This window comes from Typopeltis vanoorti, chromosome 11 (assembly GCF_054136105.1).
Source record: "Typopeltis vanoorti isolate ZY-2024b chromosome 11, IOZ_Tvanoo_1.0, whole genome shotgun sequence".
NCBI classification, from domain to species: domain Eukaryota; kingdom Metazoa; phylum Arthropoda; class Arachnida; order Uropygi; family Thelyphonidae; genus Typopeltis; species Typopeltis vanoorti.
The window spans coordinates 69,235,174-69,251,290 of NC_143559.1; the positions used below are offsets into that span (position 1 = coordinate 69,235,174).

At 37.4% G+C, this 16,117-nt stretch overlaps 1 protein-coding gene across 1 annotated transcript in view; it reads right to left on the minus strand.

The window, feature by feature from the left end:
• LOC150101697 (ral GTPase-activating protein subunit beta) overlaps positions 1-16,117 on the minus strand; it is a 778,187-nt gene that overhangs the window by 605,135 nt on the left and 156,935 nt on the right. Inside the window, 1 exon segment of the mRNA XM_090400967.1 lies at positions 10,869-11,129. Within this exon segment, the coding sequence (XP_090257093.1) occupies positions 10,869-11,129 (261 nt within the window).

A 16,117-nucleotide genomic window follows, 5' to 3' on the forward strand; every position in this document is an offset into this window, starting at 1 on the left:
TTCTAAGTAACAGGGAGCAAGTATGTCATCTCAGTCACAAATCAGATCCTTTGATACTATGACCAAAGCCAAACCTCTTCATCCTCATGTTCCTTCCATCACATGCTGCCTAACACAGTTATCCCTTAAGAAATCCAAAAATTCAGTTCCCTTATTACTTCATGCTGTTACCTCTGTCCAGTATATATCACTATAGTTGAAGTCCCTCATAATGATCACATTTTGCACTTGTCAAACTAATTTGGCTAAACACTTCCTGCTCACCACATCTACATTCCCTAGTCTGTAGCAATATCCCACTAAATATCTTGTCTTATAAACGTCTATCTCACCATATACTCTCAAAGCCATTAGTGTTATTTCCAGTGAGATTCTCTGCCCTGAGAGTGCAGAATTCATCTATCATGAGTAACACGCCCAGTTTACCTTCCTTGGAGTTGCCCGGAACAATAATAATAATAATAATAATAATACTGCTAAAATATGCTATACCCTTCAGTTTCTGTCCCTGTTCTAAAAGGGATAGAAATTAAAGAAACTGAACTCAAAGTTTATAAGTGAAATTTCATATTTCCTCCTAGTTAAGTTCTGACTGTTTTGCACAGTACAGTATTTCAATTTTATTCAGTACATTGATCCTCAGTGGAACCAATTTTCAAACATAGCAGAAACCACAATGTTACAAACCCACAATATAGCAAGAAAAAAGAAGGGTATAATTAATTACGTAACACCATTTACAAATTTTTTGGATTATATTTTTATTTATTTTATATGAACTCATATGATTACTCTGGTTATTATTATTTATTATGAGCACCTCCATGGAGGGTAGAAGACGCATTAAAGGAGACCAAACTAACCATTATTTGTGCAATAACTATCATATCTCTTGCTAAACTCATTCACAACCAGAGCACTCACAACCATCCCTGGCAATAAATTCCACTCATTCACTATACATCAACTAATGTAGATATACTAACCACACTTTTACACAACCCCTAGTTCTTTCTTTCTTTACTCATTGTAAACTGAAAATTTTCTTTTGTATTAGTCTTGGAGAATCTCCTCAACTAACATGAGTTTCCATCACATTCCCTCTTTTCTGCTTGCCAACTAAACTTGGCAACCTCACACACCTTCAATACATCCTCACACTGAGCATTCCACAGACCTGCCACCATCATATTCACTCAAGAAATCCATGAAATCTATCACCATCATATTCCTGATGGCATCATATCCTCAGGGAGAGTATAGGATATCATAATAGTACTACGTGAAAAAATTACATCATTATTAGCTTCTGATCAACAATTTTCCTCCAAATTAATCTGTCAAGACTCAAACATTATCAGATCTTATATTTCTGTCTTCTAAGGCATTTTTTACTGTATCAATCCATTTACATCTTGGTCTGCCTTTGGATCTTTTTCCTACTGACCTGACAAAGAATATGTTTTGGTAATCTTTCCTCTCCCATTCAGTTTAAGTGACCATAACACCTGAGATTAGCTCTATTAAAATGCCAAGTTCTATCCTAATATCCTCATTTTTAATATGATACTGCCAGTGATGCCATCTGTTCACTCCACTAACCTTTCTCATAACTCTCATATCTAAGGTCTCCAGTCTTTGATTAAGTGTTTTATTTCTAACCCATCTATCAGATCCATAAGTTAAATTTAGTTTGAACACTGTCTTGTACTGTCGATAATTTCCTTCCAAATTAATCTGTCAAGACTCCAACATTATCAGATCTTATATTTCTGTCTTCTAAGGCACTTTTTACAGCTAGTTTAGTATTTTGGCCAATTACTCTCTTATTCATTATAAATTTATTCAGCTGATTTCCTACCACACCAGCTTTACTAATTCTACTAAAAATTGTGCCTAAATAGCTGAAATATTCTTCTTGTTCTATAGGTTCTATAGGTTTACAATGTTTCTGCCTATTTTCACCATTTTGCATTTTTATTGCTCATTTCATATCAAATTTATTATAACAATTATTCAATTTAGTGAGGGAATCTTGCAGACTTGTACTAGATTTATTTAAAAGTATAACATCATCTGCATTAGAGAGCTGAGATTATTTATCATCATTATATTATTATTATTATTATTGCATCCTCCAATGAGTAAGCAGACTCATTGCAGAAGGTTCATTCAACTGATAACATATTTATAATACCAAATCCTAAAATCCTTAACACTCTATGCATCAACAACATATTCAGGTAATTAACAAAACCAATTTTGATATCAGGTTTAATACCACTTTCCTTAATGTGATCCATATACATAATGAATAACAGCAGAGATAAGGTGCACCCTTGCATTGCACCTGGTTGAACATCAAACTATCTTCCTCTGTCATTCCTTCAATTCTAACTGCTGACTTACAACAAAAATATAGACTAAGTATTGCCTAATATATTGTCCTATTTACACCATCTAACTTTAGCATTTTAAACAGTTTTCTTCTTGGCACCTTGTTATATGCCTTTTCCAGCATAAAACTTTCAACTACAGACAACTACAAAAGATTTTTCAATTATTTGTCTTAAAGTGAAAATCTGATCCTGACAACCTCTATTTGGCCTGAATCCAACTTGTTCTTCACCAAGCAACCCTTCCACAGTTTTACTTAGTCGTTTCTCAAGTACTTGTTTAAATTTTACCAGGATGCTGAATAGGGAAATGCACTGCTTGGAAAGAAGTCAATGAACATCCCCATGGACAAGGTGCATTTGGCCATGTAACGCTTCACATATTTCTAGCCAGTATAAACTGAGTTTCTAACATATGAGTTTCTATCACATCCACTATTGTTTGCTGGCCAACTAAACTTTTCAACTTCGTATAGAGCATTCCACAGACTTGCCACCATCAGAGGCATGAGAAATATGATACCTCCAAGTCAGTGCAATTGTGTCCGGGTGAAATGGCTGTGAGAAGGAAACTGATGGAGTTTGAAAGAGGCATTGTGATAGGATGCCATGTTGCAGTCCTATCTATTTGTCAAATTGTTGACAAATTAGGCATTAAGGGATTGGCCACTGGGTAGCGGCCAATCCCTTAATGCATAACAGTATACATATCCGCAAGGAGATGTGTTTTGCATTATGGGAGATACTAGGATAGGAGTGTTGGTAGCATGCTCCACCTTTGCTACGAGTTGCCTGGTGTTGTACTACTTACCCAGGTAAGATAGGACAACACTATATTCTGTCCTGAAGATATTTTCTGGCGCAAACTTTGTTTGCTCTCACTGGGATATAGGATTAAACTAAATTTATTATAGACCTCAATAAAGGTCGAAACCAGTTTGAGTAGTGACCCTTCCCATAATGCATAGCATTATACATGTTCACAAGATGTGCTTTGCATTATGAGATATAAGGCAAATGATGTGAAATCACATCACCTTTACCACGAGTTGCCCCAGTCCTGAAAATACTTCAGGTGCAAACTTTGTTTGCTTACACTTGGTGTAAGCAAACAAAGTAAACAAATCACCGAGTCTCGATTGTGAGTTTGATGTGGACAGATGTGTTTGATTTACTGTGCTAGAAATCCGTGCTCTTTTAGGCTGTATTACACAACTTACAGAGGTATTCCGTGAATCTTGCCTTGCACTGACTCCAAATCCTGCCCGAATTCCTACTGCCTCCCCCTCTACATGAAATGTGTACAAGGTCAATGGCCGCATAGGCCCCAACTGACACGAGGATCAGTGGTGGATGTATGGTTTTTAGGGAAGTAGGTAATTTCGAGCCGAGCCAAGTAAATTTCACGGTTTCTTCCCACAATGCTACAACATTTATTGCTTTCTTTCTCAATCACTGCTAGTAGACCATCTCAGTCTATAGGATTTTCTGCTGGCAAGTCCCTAGATCTGTGGAATTTTATCTACTGCGAGGAATAGTGCTGTCATCACGACGAGCAAGGAGGAAGATGACGCTTATAATGAATCGCTCAACAAAGGGTGGGCACTGAGCATTCTCAAAAAAAACATTGTAAGAAAATTCGAACATGAGTGGCCCGGCATCCTTAATTTCTACTCCTAGCCAGGAGAAGTTGAGGAGGGCGAAGACGCTGCCCAGATATAGGAGAAGCTGGATTTGGTGATATCCACTCCCTAAGACTTTGAACAGGTCTGGGTGCGTGCAAGGAGTGCAAAACCACTGAATTGCAATTTTATCAACTGCGAGGAATAGTGCTGTCATCAACCATGAGCAAGGATGAAGATGACATTGATAATGAATCGCTCAACAAAGGGCGGGTGCTGAGTATTCTCAAAAAGATTGTAAGAAAATTCAAACATGAGTAGCCCAGCAAACTTAATTGCTACTCTTTGCCAAGAGAAGTTGAGGAGGGCGAAGACACTGCCCAGATGGAGGAGAAGCTGGATTTGGTGATATCCACCACTCCCCAAGACTTTGAAGATGTCTGTGTGCATGCAAGAAGTGCAAAAACCACCGACGCAGAACCTCCCATGGATTCCAGTATGGAAGATGACATTCCCAGTTCCGATTCCTTGGCCTCCCCCAAAGAGAGGGTGCCCCACGATCATCCTCCAGGAAAAGAAAAAATGGACAACCTTAAGGTCCACCATGACAAACCTACAAATACAATACATCTCAGCTAAGAATATGGATGATAGTGTCAAAATCCAGCCTGCTACCATGATGGACTATAGAAAACTGACCAAAGCGTTAGATTCAAGTGATACTCAATACCACACTTTCTCTCTCGGCTCGGAGAGGAATCTGAAGGTGGTCCTCCGACGTGTTATAGAGGACATAACTACTGATGAAACAGAGACCTATGCTACCAGGACCTCCAACCTATTAAGGTCAGCAGGATGACTAGAGCTGACAAAAGCCCTATGCCTCTGGTTTTGGTGGAGATCCATAAAGTTTACAAAAATATTTATGACCTAAGATCAGTCTGTGGGCTCTGGATTACCCCAGAACCTCTGAGGAACTTCAACCAGACAGTGCCATAGGTGTCAAAGATATGGCCATGCTCAGAGACTCTGCAAGGCAGAGTATAAATGCCTGCAATGTGCCAAGAGCCACCCCATTAACACCTGCACAAAGCCAAAAACCACCCCGGCTAGTTGTGCAAACTGTGGTGGCCCTCACCCAGCTAACTATAGAGGATGTATTCAACATCCGAATAATAGACGGCCCGAAACAAACAGACAATCCTCCGCCTTTATCAGCTCACGAACACCTCTACCTCTGGCTCCACAGTCTCACAGTGTTCGACAATATGTGACAGAAGTCCCGCTGCCACAGTTTGAGGCCCCTAAGAGAACAAACTACCAACGGCAGGCCAAAGGACCTATGCGGACGTGACCCATGCCAAAATGACAACGAAGGAACAGAATCAATAGGCAGCGCAGTCAAACCTGACAACTATCATTACTGCCTCCTGGCAAATATGCTACAGGATTTCAGCAGGTCCAATTCTTCCCCAGCTGCTAAAAAAAGATTCCTATATGAAACATGATCAATCCTCTCAGCACTTATTGATGAACAAGAATAAACTAACTCCAGACTCTCTACAGATTGTGGTGTGGAATGCCAATGGCCTCAAACACAAGATTATGGAGCACCAAGATTTCACTCGGAGACTTCAGCTAGACATTGTTTTGATAAGTGAAACACACTTGAGGCTATTGGACGGCCCCAAAATTAGGGGATATCACCTCTACAGAATTGATTGGCCAAATTACAGAGGTAGTGGCAATGCAATCTTCATTAAAAATTATATATAACATTATACAGTAATGTTGAATATAATGTTGGACATTATACAGTAATGTTGGAAGTAATGTTGGATAAGAACCTCCATGCCAGGTTACTGGCATGGAGGTTCTTACTAGCTCAGCTGGCAGACTGAAAATTTACGCTGCATACAACCCACCGCAAAAAACAGTACTGCACATGGATCTGGATGCCATCCTAAATGCTAGAGAGTCCATCATCATTATTGCTGGGGACTTAAACTCCAAACACCTGGCATGGAATTGTAGAACCACAAACAACTGGATTCAATTGCACTGTCATCGCAGGCCCCAATAAACCTACTCATCACAGCCTGAATGGCACTGCTGACATCTTGGATATAGCCATCCTGCAAAATGTTAAATTTCAAAATAATTTAAGAACATTAAATGAGCTTTCATCAGACCATGATCCAGTGCTATTACAGCTGGGAAAGCAACACAACCTGTCTCCCCTTCACACTCATTCATATCCTGGGAAAAATTAGCAAAAGCACTCCTGGAGATCATTGGCCCTGTTCCTCCTATAAGATCAAAGCAAGAAACTGAAACAGCAGTCAAAAACTTTACTCAGCAAATTAATGCAGCCATAATGGCAGTTAACTCTTCTACAACTCGCTCCATACCCAATCAGTTGCCAGAGGATATTATGAACCTGATCAGAGATAAAAATAAAGCTAGAAAAAGATTTCACAATACTCGTGCACCTCAAGACAAAAGAATCCTTAACAGATTAAATGGAATTGTGAGAGACACCCTCAAAGCCCACAGGGATCGGCTGTGGGAAGATAAGTTGGCTTCCTTCTCACCTGTGGATCACTCTATTTGGGGACTCCTGAGGAATCTCAGAAACAAAAACAAATCTCTTCCCCCCCCCCTCTACAATCTGACCTGGGCCTTGTGCACACGATGCAGAGAAGGCAGAAACCATTGCAAAAAATTTAGAAGGGCAGTGTAGTCCTGCTTATGAAAACTTAAACTTTAACCACTTCTATAAAATTCATTGTCATGTCAGACATGTACTAAAACTTCCTGATGACTGTACTAATCAAATCGTTCCTACTTCACCAGCAGAAATCTACGAGATCATTAAGAACGTCTCAACAACAAAAAAGCTCCTGGTTCAGATGGCATCACCAATAAAGTCATTAAACTACTACCCTGCAGAGCCATTGTGCACCTTACCAACATAATCAACGCGATAATTAGATTCCGATATTTCCCTTACCCGTGGAAAACTGCTTATATAACCCCCATTCATAAACCAGGTAAAGACCCAAATCTACCACAAAATTATTGTCCCATTAGCCTGATTTCAAACCTGGGAAAGATTGTCGAAAGGGTCATCCTCACCAAGCTCCAATTCACAGTAAATAAGCTGAATATCCTTCCAAATGAACAATTTGGATTCCATCAACATCACAGCACCACTCAACAGATCCATATAATAACTGAATATATTACCACAGGCTACAACTGGCATCAACTTACCAGAGCTGTCTTTCTAAACATGGCCAAGGCCTTCGAATAAGATGGTCTGCTCCACAAGCTCATTGTCATTCACATCCCACTACAGATGGTAAAGTTGATCCAATCATAACTCAGCAACAGATTTATGCAGGTCAAGATAAACAGAACTATATCGTATCTACCAAGCGCCACATTCTGGCTGAAGTTCCACAAGGATCCTTACTGGCCTCAATTCTTTTCTCGATATTTATGGCAGATATTCCGCACAACCCAATGTCATCTATCTTGGTCCTCTACACTGATGACACAGCAATACTAACCAGATCTCTTCACCCACACCTAGTCACCAAAAAACTTCAAGAAAACCTACAAATATTAGAAAAATAGTTCTCCGATTGGAGATTACAAGTAAACTCCTTGAAGAGCATAACCATGCTCTTCTCCAGAAGAACAGTATCTCCTACAGGGGGGGGGGGGGACATCTTCCTGTTTAACTGACTTCTGTTTTCCAAAATTCCTTGGAAAACAGAAGTCGGGTACTGCTGGACAAAAGACTAACCTTCAACCACATCAAGAAATCATGTGCAAAGGCATCAAAAGCCATCGCCTAGCTCAATCTCCTAGGTAACAGAAACAGTAAATTACACACCAGAATCAAACTGCTCCTCTACAAACTGATGATTCATCCTATAATCACATATGCTTCACCAGCATGGAGCCACCGATACTAATATCCTCAAACTGCAGAGAGTGCAAAACAACTGCCTACATATGATTCTAAACTCCCAATGGTTTGTCAGAGATGTTCAACTTCATCAGGATACCGACATCCCTTATATCTACTCTTTCCTTCAATCTCTTGCAGTAAAGTATTTCTTAAAAACGTCTACACATCCCAATCTACTGGTGTAACAAGTTGCTGACTATGATAAAATGGATCTCTACAAACACAAAAGACCTAAAGTCATCCTAATTTCAAGAAATGATCTATAATCCCCTTGCCCTCTCAGGGCGAGCATACTGCTCATAAACTTTTTCCTTCATTTCGCATCCATTTCAGATAGCAGGGAACATGAAAAGCATCTTGCTTCACCCTTGGAGTCAGTAAAGTTAAAGCTAAAACTTGATATCATCTCTGGATCTAGCTCCCACTGAAGAGACCTCAATAAAGGTCGAAACCAGTCTGGATAATCACCCTTCCCATAATGCATAGCATTATACATGTCCACAAGAAGATGTGCTTTGCATTATGGGATACAAAGGCAAGTAATGTGAAGTCATACCACCTTTACCACGAGTTGCCCCAGTCCTGAAAATACTTCAGACGCAAACTCTGTTTGATTACACGTGAATAAAGGATTAAACCAAGTATATAATTTCTTGGTATCTTTAATTTACACTTAAATCATTTCCTATAGATTTATATATAAATTAAATAGTAGTGGCATTAGTACAGAGATCTGAGACACTCCATTATTCTCCACTCCACTCTACACTCCACCTAATTCTCCTAGATTTAACAGCTCAGCTGCTAAAGGAAAGCCACTTATACTCTTTCCACTGAGAGCTACTCATTTACAACCTCCCAGGACAAAACTGCATGGTTACTATCCCCCAATCAGAAGCAGATAGCTACACTGGTTATGGATCCATCTTCTGATGCTATTACCAGATCTAGGGACTGTCAAATCCCAGGTCCTCTCTATCATATAACAGCTTAGATTATTATCCCTTAATAACTGTATGAATTCCATTTTCATCTTGCATGTACCCTTTCCTCTCTCTCCGATCCATGTCTTCTATAGTTGAAGTCCCTCCCCCCCATAATAATTGCTTGACCTCCTCTGAAGATTTCCTTCCAAAATTCAGTGCAGTGCACCTATAATTTAGTAGGCCTGTAATTTAGTAATTAGTAGGCCTTTCTGATCAATATATATATATATATATATATATATATATATATGTATGTATGTATGTATGTATGTATTTATTCCTGATGATGACCTTGATATAAAGGTCAAAACATCATTATTTTAAATCTTAATTTTAAGTAAAGTAATTGCTCTAACATAACATATGAGTGTCTCTCCATAATTCTACACAATGGATGCTGACTACCATTTAACTATGAAAGAAAGAATTGACTATATAAATATGGGCTAGAAATAAAGTGGTTGATCCAAAGCCTGGAGACCATAAGTTAGGAGGAAAAATCAGAGGAGTAAATTATGACAGTAATGGTAGAGCCATTTTAAAAATGAAGATAACAGAAAAGAATTTGACGTTATCAATATGCAAGAAAGAACGAGCAGAACTAATCTATGATAGCATGATCACTTTGACAGGTGTGATATACTAATCTCTGCTGATGCATCTTTCTGTGCCCTCCTCTCCCATACCAGCAACCAACAAAATATTCTGTGCTGCTTGTCTTACACCAGACAGCATTTAAGGAAAAATCATTATGAGTCTTAAAATCTTCCTTAACATCCAATTTTGATGTTAATTTCTTTGACTATTATCAATAATGCTCCTCCTCCCATCCTGTTTCCTCTATTCTCCCTGAAAATACAATAGCCCTTATATTCTTTCATTGCAACTATATCATTTTCTATCAACCAGATCTTACTAGTGCTGATAATTCATGGCCAAGTCTAGCAGACCAATGCAAAAAAAAAAAAAAAATACACACTCTTTCTTCCCTTTATTTCTGATGCTTCTGGCATTCATATACATACATTTCAACATCTCTGTGGACCGACAATTACTCTTGCATGATGCAGTTACCAACTAATTCAGATTTAAAACCTGAGAAACTGTACTCAGCATTGCATGGTCAATTCTGTACCCACACCGGACTGCATCACTCCCACTATCGCCTCTAGTTTCCCAGATTATGCACTTCCAATCCCTTGTGAACACTACTATCTTCAAACATCTAATTACCAACTATTCAAATGGAATCCATCAGGCATGTACAAATCCTTTCAGCAATTAAATTCACTCTAGACATTTACAAACTGCACAGCATTCCTCCAGCACAATCTTTTGACTCATTAACAATCAATGGCCCTTCTCAATTCATTTCTATTACACTGTGTTGCTTACAATCTTAACCCTCTCACTCTCCATTTTGCTTCTTCGAGCAACACTTTCATATCTTCTCTCAATGCATATTATCATCTTTCAGATCATTCATGCCTGCCAAAACAATCAACTCTTTTACTTTCCCTCTCTGCATACTATTAGCTTCAATGACATAGCTTGATCTCTGCATCCAAGAAACATGCTTGATGAAAACACATTTTCATCAAGCACACCTCGTTACAGAATCCTCATACAATGCTCTCTCTCTCTCTCTCTCTCTCTCTCTCTCTGGGGAAACTGGGGGCAATTCCCAGTTTCCTGCTCTTTATACTTTTCCAATCACTTTTCCTTTCATTTGGTTGCAATGAATCTACAACAATCATTTGCAAATTCCAATTTTTAAATTTATTTTTGTAATAACAGAGAACTTAAATCCATTTCATATATACACATATTATTAAGTGCATCATTAAAATAATAATTGTTTCAAATTAATTTTATACATTACCAATATAAGACTTATGTTCTAAAGAACTATAGGCTGCCAGCTCAGATCCTACTAGGGATGCTTCAAACAGCCAGGCTCCAAAAAGATGTAGTATAGAATTACACTTAGGTCGAGATGGGGACAATACAGGTCTGAGAGGTGGTGCTGAAGGAGCTGTTGGTGTAGTAATAGGAGACTGGAGCATTTGTTGTTGATGATGAGGCCCTCCTGAACTTGATTTTGAAGTAGTAAAACCAGATATAAGACTAGTACGTTGGCCAACTAAAAATAAAAAAATTTAAATTTAAAAATTAAATTAGAGATTAAATGTGAAGTCCCATATTGCATGGCAACAGACATATCAAAAAGAAAGCAGTACTGCACATTATGGTATTATGGATATTAGGTAAATCTGATGTGAAATCAGTAACCCAATTGTGATGTTATTCTTTACTCATGCTTGAGTAAAAAATAAAGATAACAATTTATTGCCAACTATAAATTATTGCCAAGTATTTATTGCCATTCTTGATATGTTCTCATTTCTCCCCTTAGGTATAAGCACCTATTAGATTTATTTTGTCCATCCAGCCACACACAAGTGACTCTGAGATTTTGGCTAAACAGATTTTGTTGAAGTTTATTATTTGGAATCCTTACAAAAATATAGCATGCTATTCAAACTTTTGTTTCAATTAAACCACTGGCAAAAGCCCAGAGAAAAACCATGCTGAAATCATACACTGCAATAATTCTATCCTCACTGGATAAAATTAAACAATTGTACATGTTTTGGTCATAAAGTATTACAAAATAAAGATTTATTGTTACATAGACCATATATTTATAACGTACTTAAGTTCTTACAAATTGCCTACCGGTTTCACTAGTAACTGACTAGCTTTCTCAAGACTTGCATAATACAAAAAAAGGTAAATGCAAAAAAGGTTTAAAAATACAAAGAACCGTTAGTACCTGTTAGGTAGCTAGGGTGACCCGTTCGCGTGATATAACTACTCAGCATCGTGAACACGCGTTACATGCAAACGCGTAATATGATTATTTGCGTACTGTAGCTCTGTTGAACGGAGGGAGTTAATTAGATTTTTCCAGGTATCGTTCAGAATGGCCCCTTGATTTCTGTTTAGGTTACTTCCCGTACGTAGTACAACTGCCGCTTCTTTAAATACTCGATGTCTGTAATCCTCGTCTACGTAGGGCATGGAGCTGTTATTCCAGTCTATAGTGTGGTTCGAAGTTGAAAAGTGATGTGCCAATCCTGAGGTGATCGTTCTGTTGTGATTAACATCGCCTACATGTTCTTTCTGTCTTATTTCCAGGCTTCTCGAAGTCTGTCCAATGTAGGAAAGGCCGCACGTGCATGGAATATTATACACACCTGGATATTTATAAAATGGCACACTGTCTTTAGGAGATCTTAGGACCTGTCTTATGCTATTTGTTGGTTTAAATACAACCCTGATGTTATGTGTCTTTAACAATCTTGCAATTTTTGTGGAAGTTGAACCTATAAAGGGGATGACTGCTGTTGAGATTTGCTGGGCGACTGTTCTTTCTTGTTGGTTATCTTTGTATAGAAATTTGTTGATGATGATGTGTCTAGGATAACCATTTTGTGATAGAGTTGTAGCTATTTGAGACAGTTCTGTTTGAACTTCTTCCTTGTCAGAGATAAATTTTCTAGCTCGATTTCTTAGCATGTGGATGATGCTGTGTTTCTGTGACCTATGATGGTTAGAAGAGTAATGTAGATATCTTCCAGTGTCCGTTGGTTTTTTGTAAATCGACAGTTTGATACTGTTTCCTTGTCTTTTTACTAGTAGGTCCAAGAAGCGTAGCTGTTCGTTATTTTCTACTTCTAGAGTAAATTTTATTTTACTGTGCAGTTCATTGATTCTGTTAACAAACATATGTAGGCTTTCTAAGTTGTCTTTCCATATGATGAAGATGTCATCCACATATCTTCACCATATAGAAGGTTTAGGAGTAATACTGGTGAATATTTCATCTTCAAATTTCTCCATGAAAAGGTCTGCACATGGTGGCGACAGAGGGCTGCCCATGGCTAGGCCTTCTAATTGTTTGTATATCTTGTTGTTAACTTTGTCACCCTAGCTACCTAACAGGTACTAACGGTTCTTTGTATTTTTAAACCTTTTTTGCATTTACCTTTTTTTGTACTATGCAAGCCTTGAGAAAGCTAGTCAGTTACTAACGAAACCGGTAGGCAATTTGTAAGAGCTTAAGTACGTTATAAATATGTGGTCTATGTAACAATAAATATTTATTTTGTAATACTTTATGACCAAAACATGTACAATTTAAATAGTCTAATGAAACACAAAGTTCGGTGCTTAGAAAAGGAAAAATGCAGAAAGGCCAAGCTATGGAACCACTTAACTTTCCTAAAAAGGTGTAGGGATTTCTCTATCATCCCTAAATTTCTTATAATCAATGGGCATATTAAATCCATACAAGCCAGAAGAATTTACCACAGGGCATCATTGGCACTACTCAGAGAAAGAATCCAACACATCAGGTACGAATTGAATATAAGTGATATTAATTGCTGCGAATATTTTGATTACATTTCCAACAGTCTTGATTATATGACCTGTAATTATATAGGATTCCCATACCTTACGTTAAAGGCATCTCAGAAGTCTTTCTAAAATTACGAAGAAATACAATTTTGCCACTATTTACAAACCTATCAACCAAATTTACAACTTATTACCTTCTCCTAAAGACAAATTCTCACCCTTGATGTTACCTGGTGTTTATGAGATTCCATGCTCATGCAAATTATCTTACTTTGAACAGACAGGTAGGTCTGTTCAGAAACGCATCTCGGAACATCAAGACCACATTCGTCTTCTTAAACTGCAGAAATCTGGCCTCTCTCAACACGGAATTGAAAATCCAAACCATAGGATCCATTGGGAAAAGGCTAAACTTTTACATAGATCTTTATTTAAACATGAACGTTTATACAAAGAAAGTTCTGAAGTCCTACTACACAGACCAAACCTAAACCGCAATGACGTTCTTACTATTCCTAAAGTATGGGAAATTATCATACAAAACTGTGTTAAATAATTAACGTTTTTTTTTTTTTGTACTACTTTAGCACGTTATGCACGTTTTCGTGAGATTCTATTGTAATCATGCACCCTAACTGTATGTTATTCCTAATTTTTGTTTAAATACTGTACTGATGATGTCCTAAGATACTTAGGATGAAATATTTACAATTAAATAATTTTCACTGTGGTTTATACGTGTGTTTCTTCTAATTATGAACGCACCACAGGTTTCATTATTTAAAAAAGAGATGTATGATGCTTTGTATTCAAGGCAAGGGGCCACTACCCAGACTGATTTCGACCTTTATTGAGGTCTCATCAGTGGGAGCCAGGCTCGAAATACCAAGATTTTAGTAATACAGAGCTTATAAGTATTTTACCAGAACAAGTTACCATAAGGTGTTTTAACCTTATTAAATAAAAATCTCAGGAGGAGATATAAATGTAGAAAGTATTTTACCTTGGGTATAATAAATGTTAAAGATACCAAGCTATTTTAAACCTGGTTTTACTCCATTTCCCAAGCAAGCAAACAGACTTAAGATTAGAGATACTATTAATATTAGTGATCAGAGCTTATTCTACTTTTACCATGAGTTACCTTGGTCTTGCACTACCTGCAGGGTCAGCTAGACTTGCATTATGTGCAGGTGCAAACTTGACTTATTTGTCTGTTTGCTAACTTGGGAAATGGAGTAAAACCAGGTTTAAAATAGCTTAGTATCTTTAACAATTATTATACCCAAGGTAAAATACTTTCTACATTAATATCTCCTCCTGAGATTTTTATTTAATAAGGTTGAAACACCTTATGGTAACTTGTTCTGGTAAAATACTTATAAGCTCTGCATTACTAAAATCTTGGTATTTCGAGCCTGGCTCCCACTGATGAGACCTCCATAAAAGTTGAAACTGGTCTGGGTACTGGCCCCTTGCCTTTAATACCAAGGATCATACATCTCCTCCAGGAGATGTGCTTTGCATTATGGGTAAATATTAAGAATTGTGATCAGAGCTTATTCTACTTTTACCATGAGTTACCTTGGTCTTGCACTACCTGCATGGTCAGCTAGACTTGCATTATGTGCAGGTGCAAACTTGACTTATTTGTCTGTTTGCTTACTTGGGAAATGGAGTAAAACCAGGTTTAAAATAGCTTGGTATCTTTAACATTCACTGTTTTATTGCTTATCATATCAAAGCTCATAGGAGTTTCATCCATATTTCCAGTATTTGACAACAACAGAAATTTATGTTCTTGTCTCAACTGAATAATAAATTTATGGAAACTGGTAAGTTTGCAATCAAGATCTGCTGGTAGTTTTTGAGCAATTTTTGTTTTTTGTCATATTACCAGATTTTGTCTGTTCATAAAACGATTACACCATCCTGAAGTAGCCTGAAATTCTATACTTTCATCCGCATTCAATCTTGACCATTTTAGTGCAGATGCTCTAATCATATTTCTTGTAAGAAGATAACCATTCTGACTTTGTTTGAATACCCATTCTGCAACGTGATTTTCCAGTTGCGGTGATTAGGTAATCCCTGTTCTCGTCGCAAATTTTTTCTGTAGCAATTTTTTAAAAATATCTTCTTTCTTCCTCCATCCTCTTACCATCTTCTCGGTTATGTCAAACTTTCTTGCAGCAGCACAGTTATTAGTTTGCTTTGCCATTTTGATTACCCTTATTTTAAATCAAGTTTCATACTTTCTTCATTTTGTTGCTGGTTCCATGATTTTAAGTGATAACAATTTTATTAATCCTAAAATTTTTAAAAAATGCAAAATTAATAATTAATTAAAATTGGTGCTCACTTTTAATTAGGGTAATTCGCATAAATACTAAATCTATGCTATGCAAAAAAATAACAGATATGCATAGATATAAAAATAACGGATATAACAACAATATCTAATGTTCATGACTTATTTTTTCACGGTATTAACAACACCACAAACACTTTTATTAACAAGGATGTTTTATTAACGCTAATATTTCGCTGATTTTCAAATCAGCATCATCAGAGCACAACACACATGTAAACGCGACAGTGAGTGAAACAATATAATTGCAAAAAGACAAAAGATCTAAAGTCCTATTTTTGGCGCCCTCTAACGAAAAAAAAAAAAAAAAAAAAACGCAGCAGTTATCCAGGAGT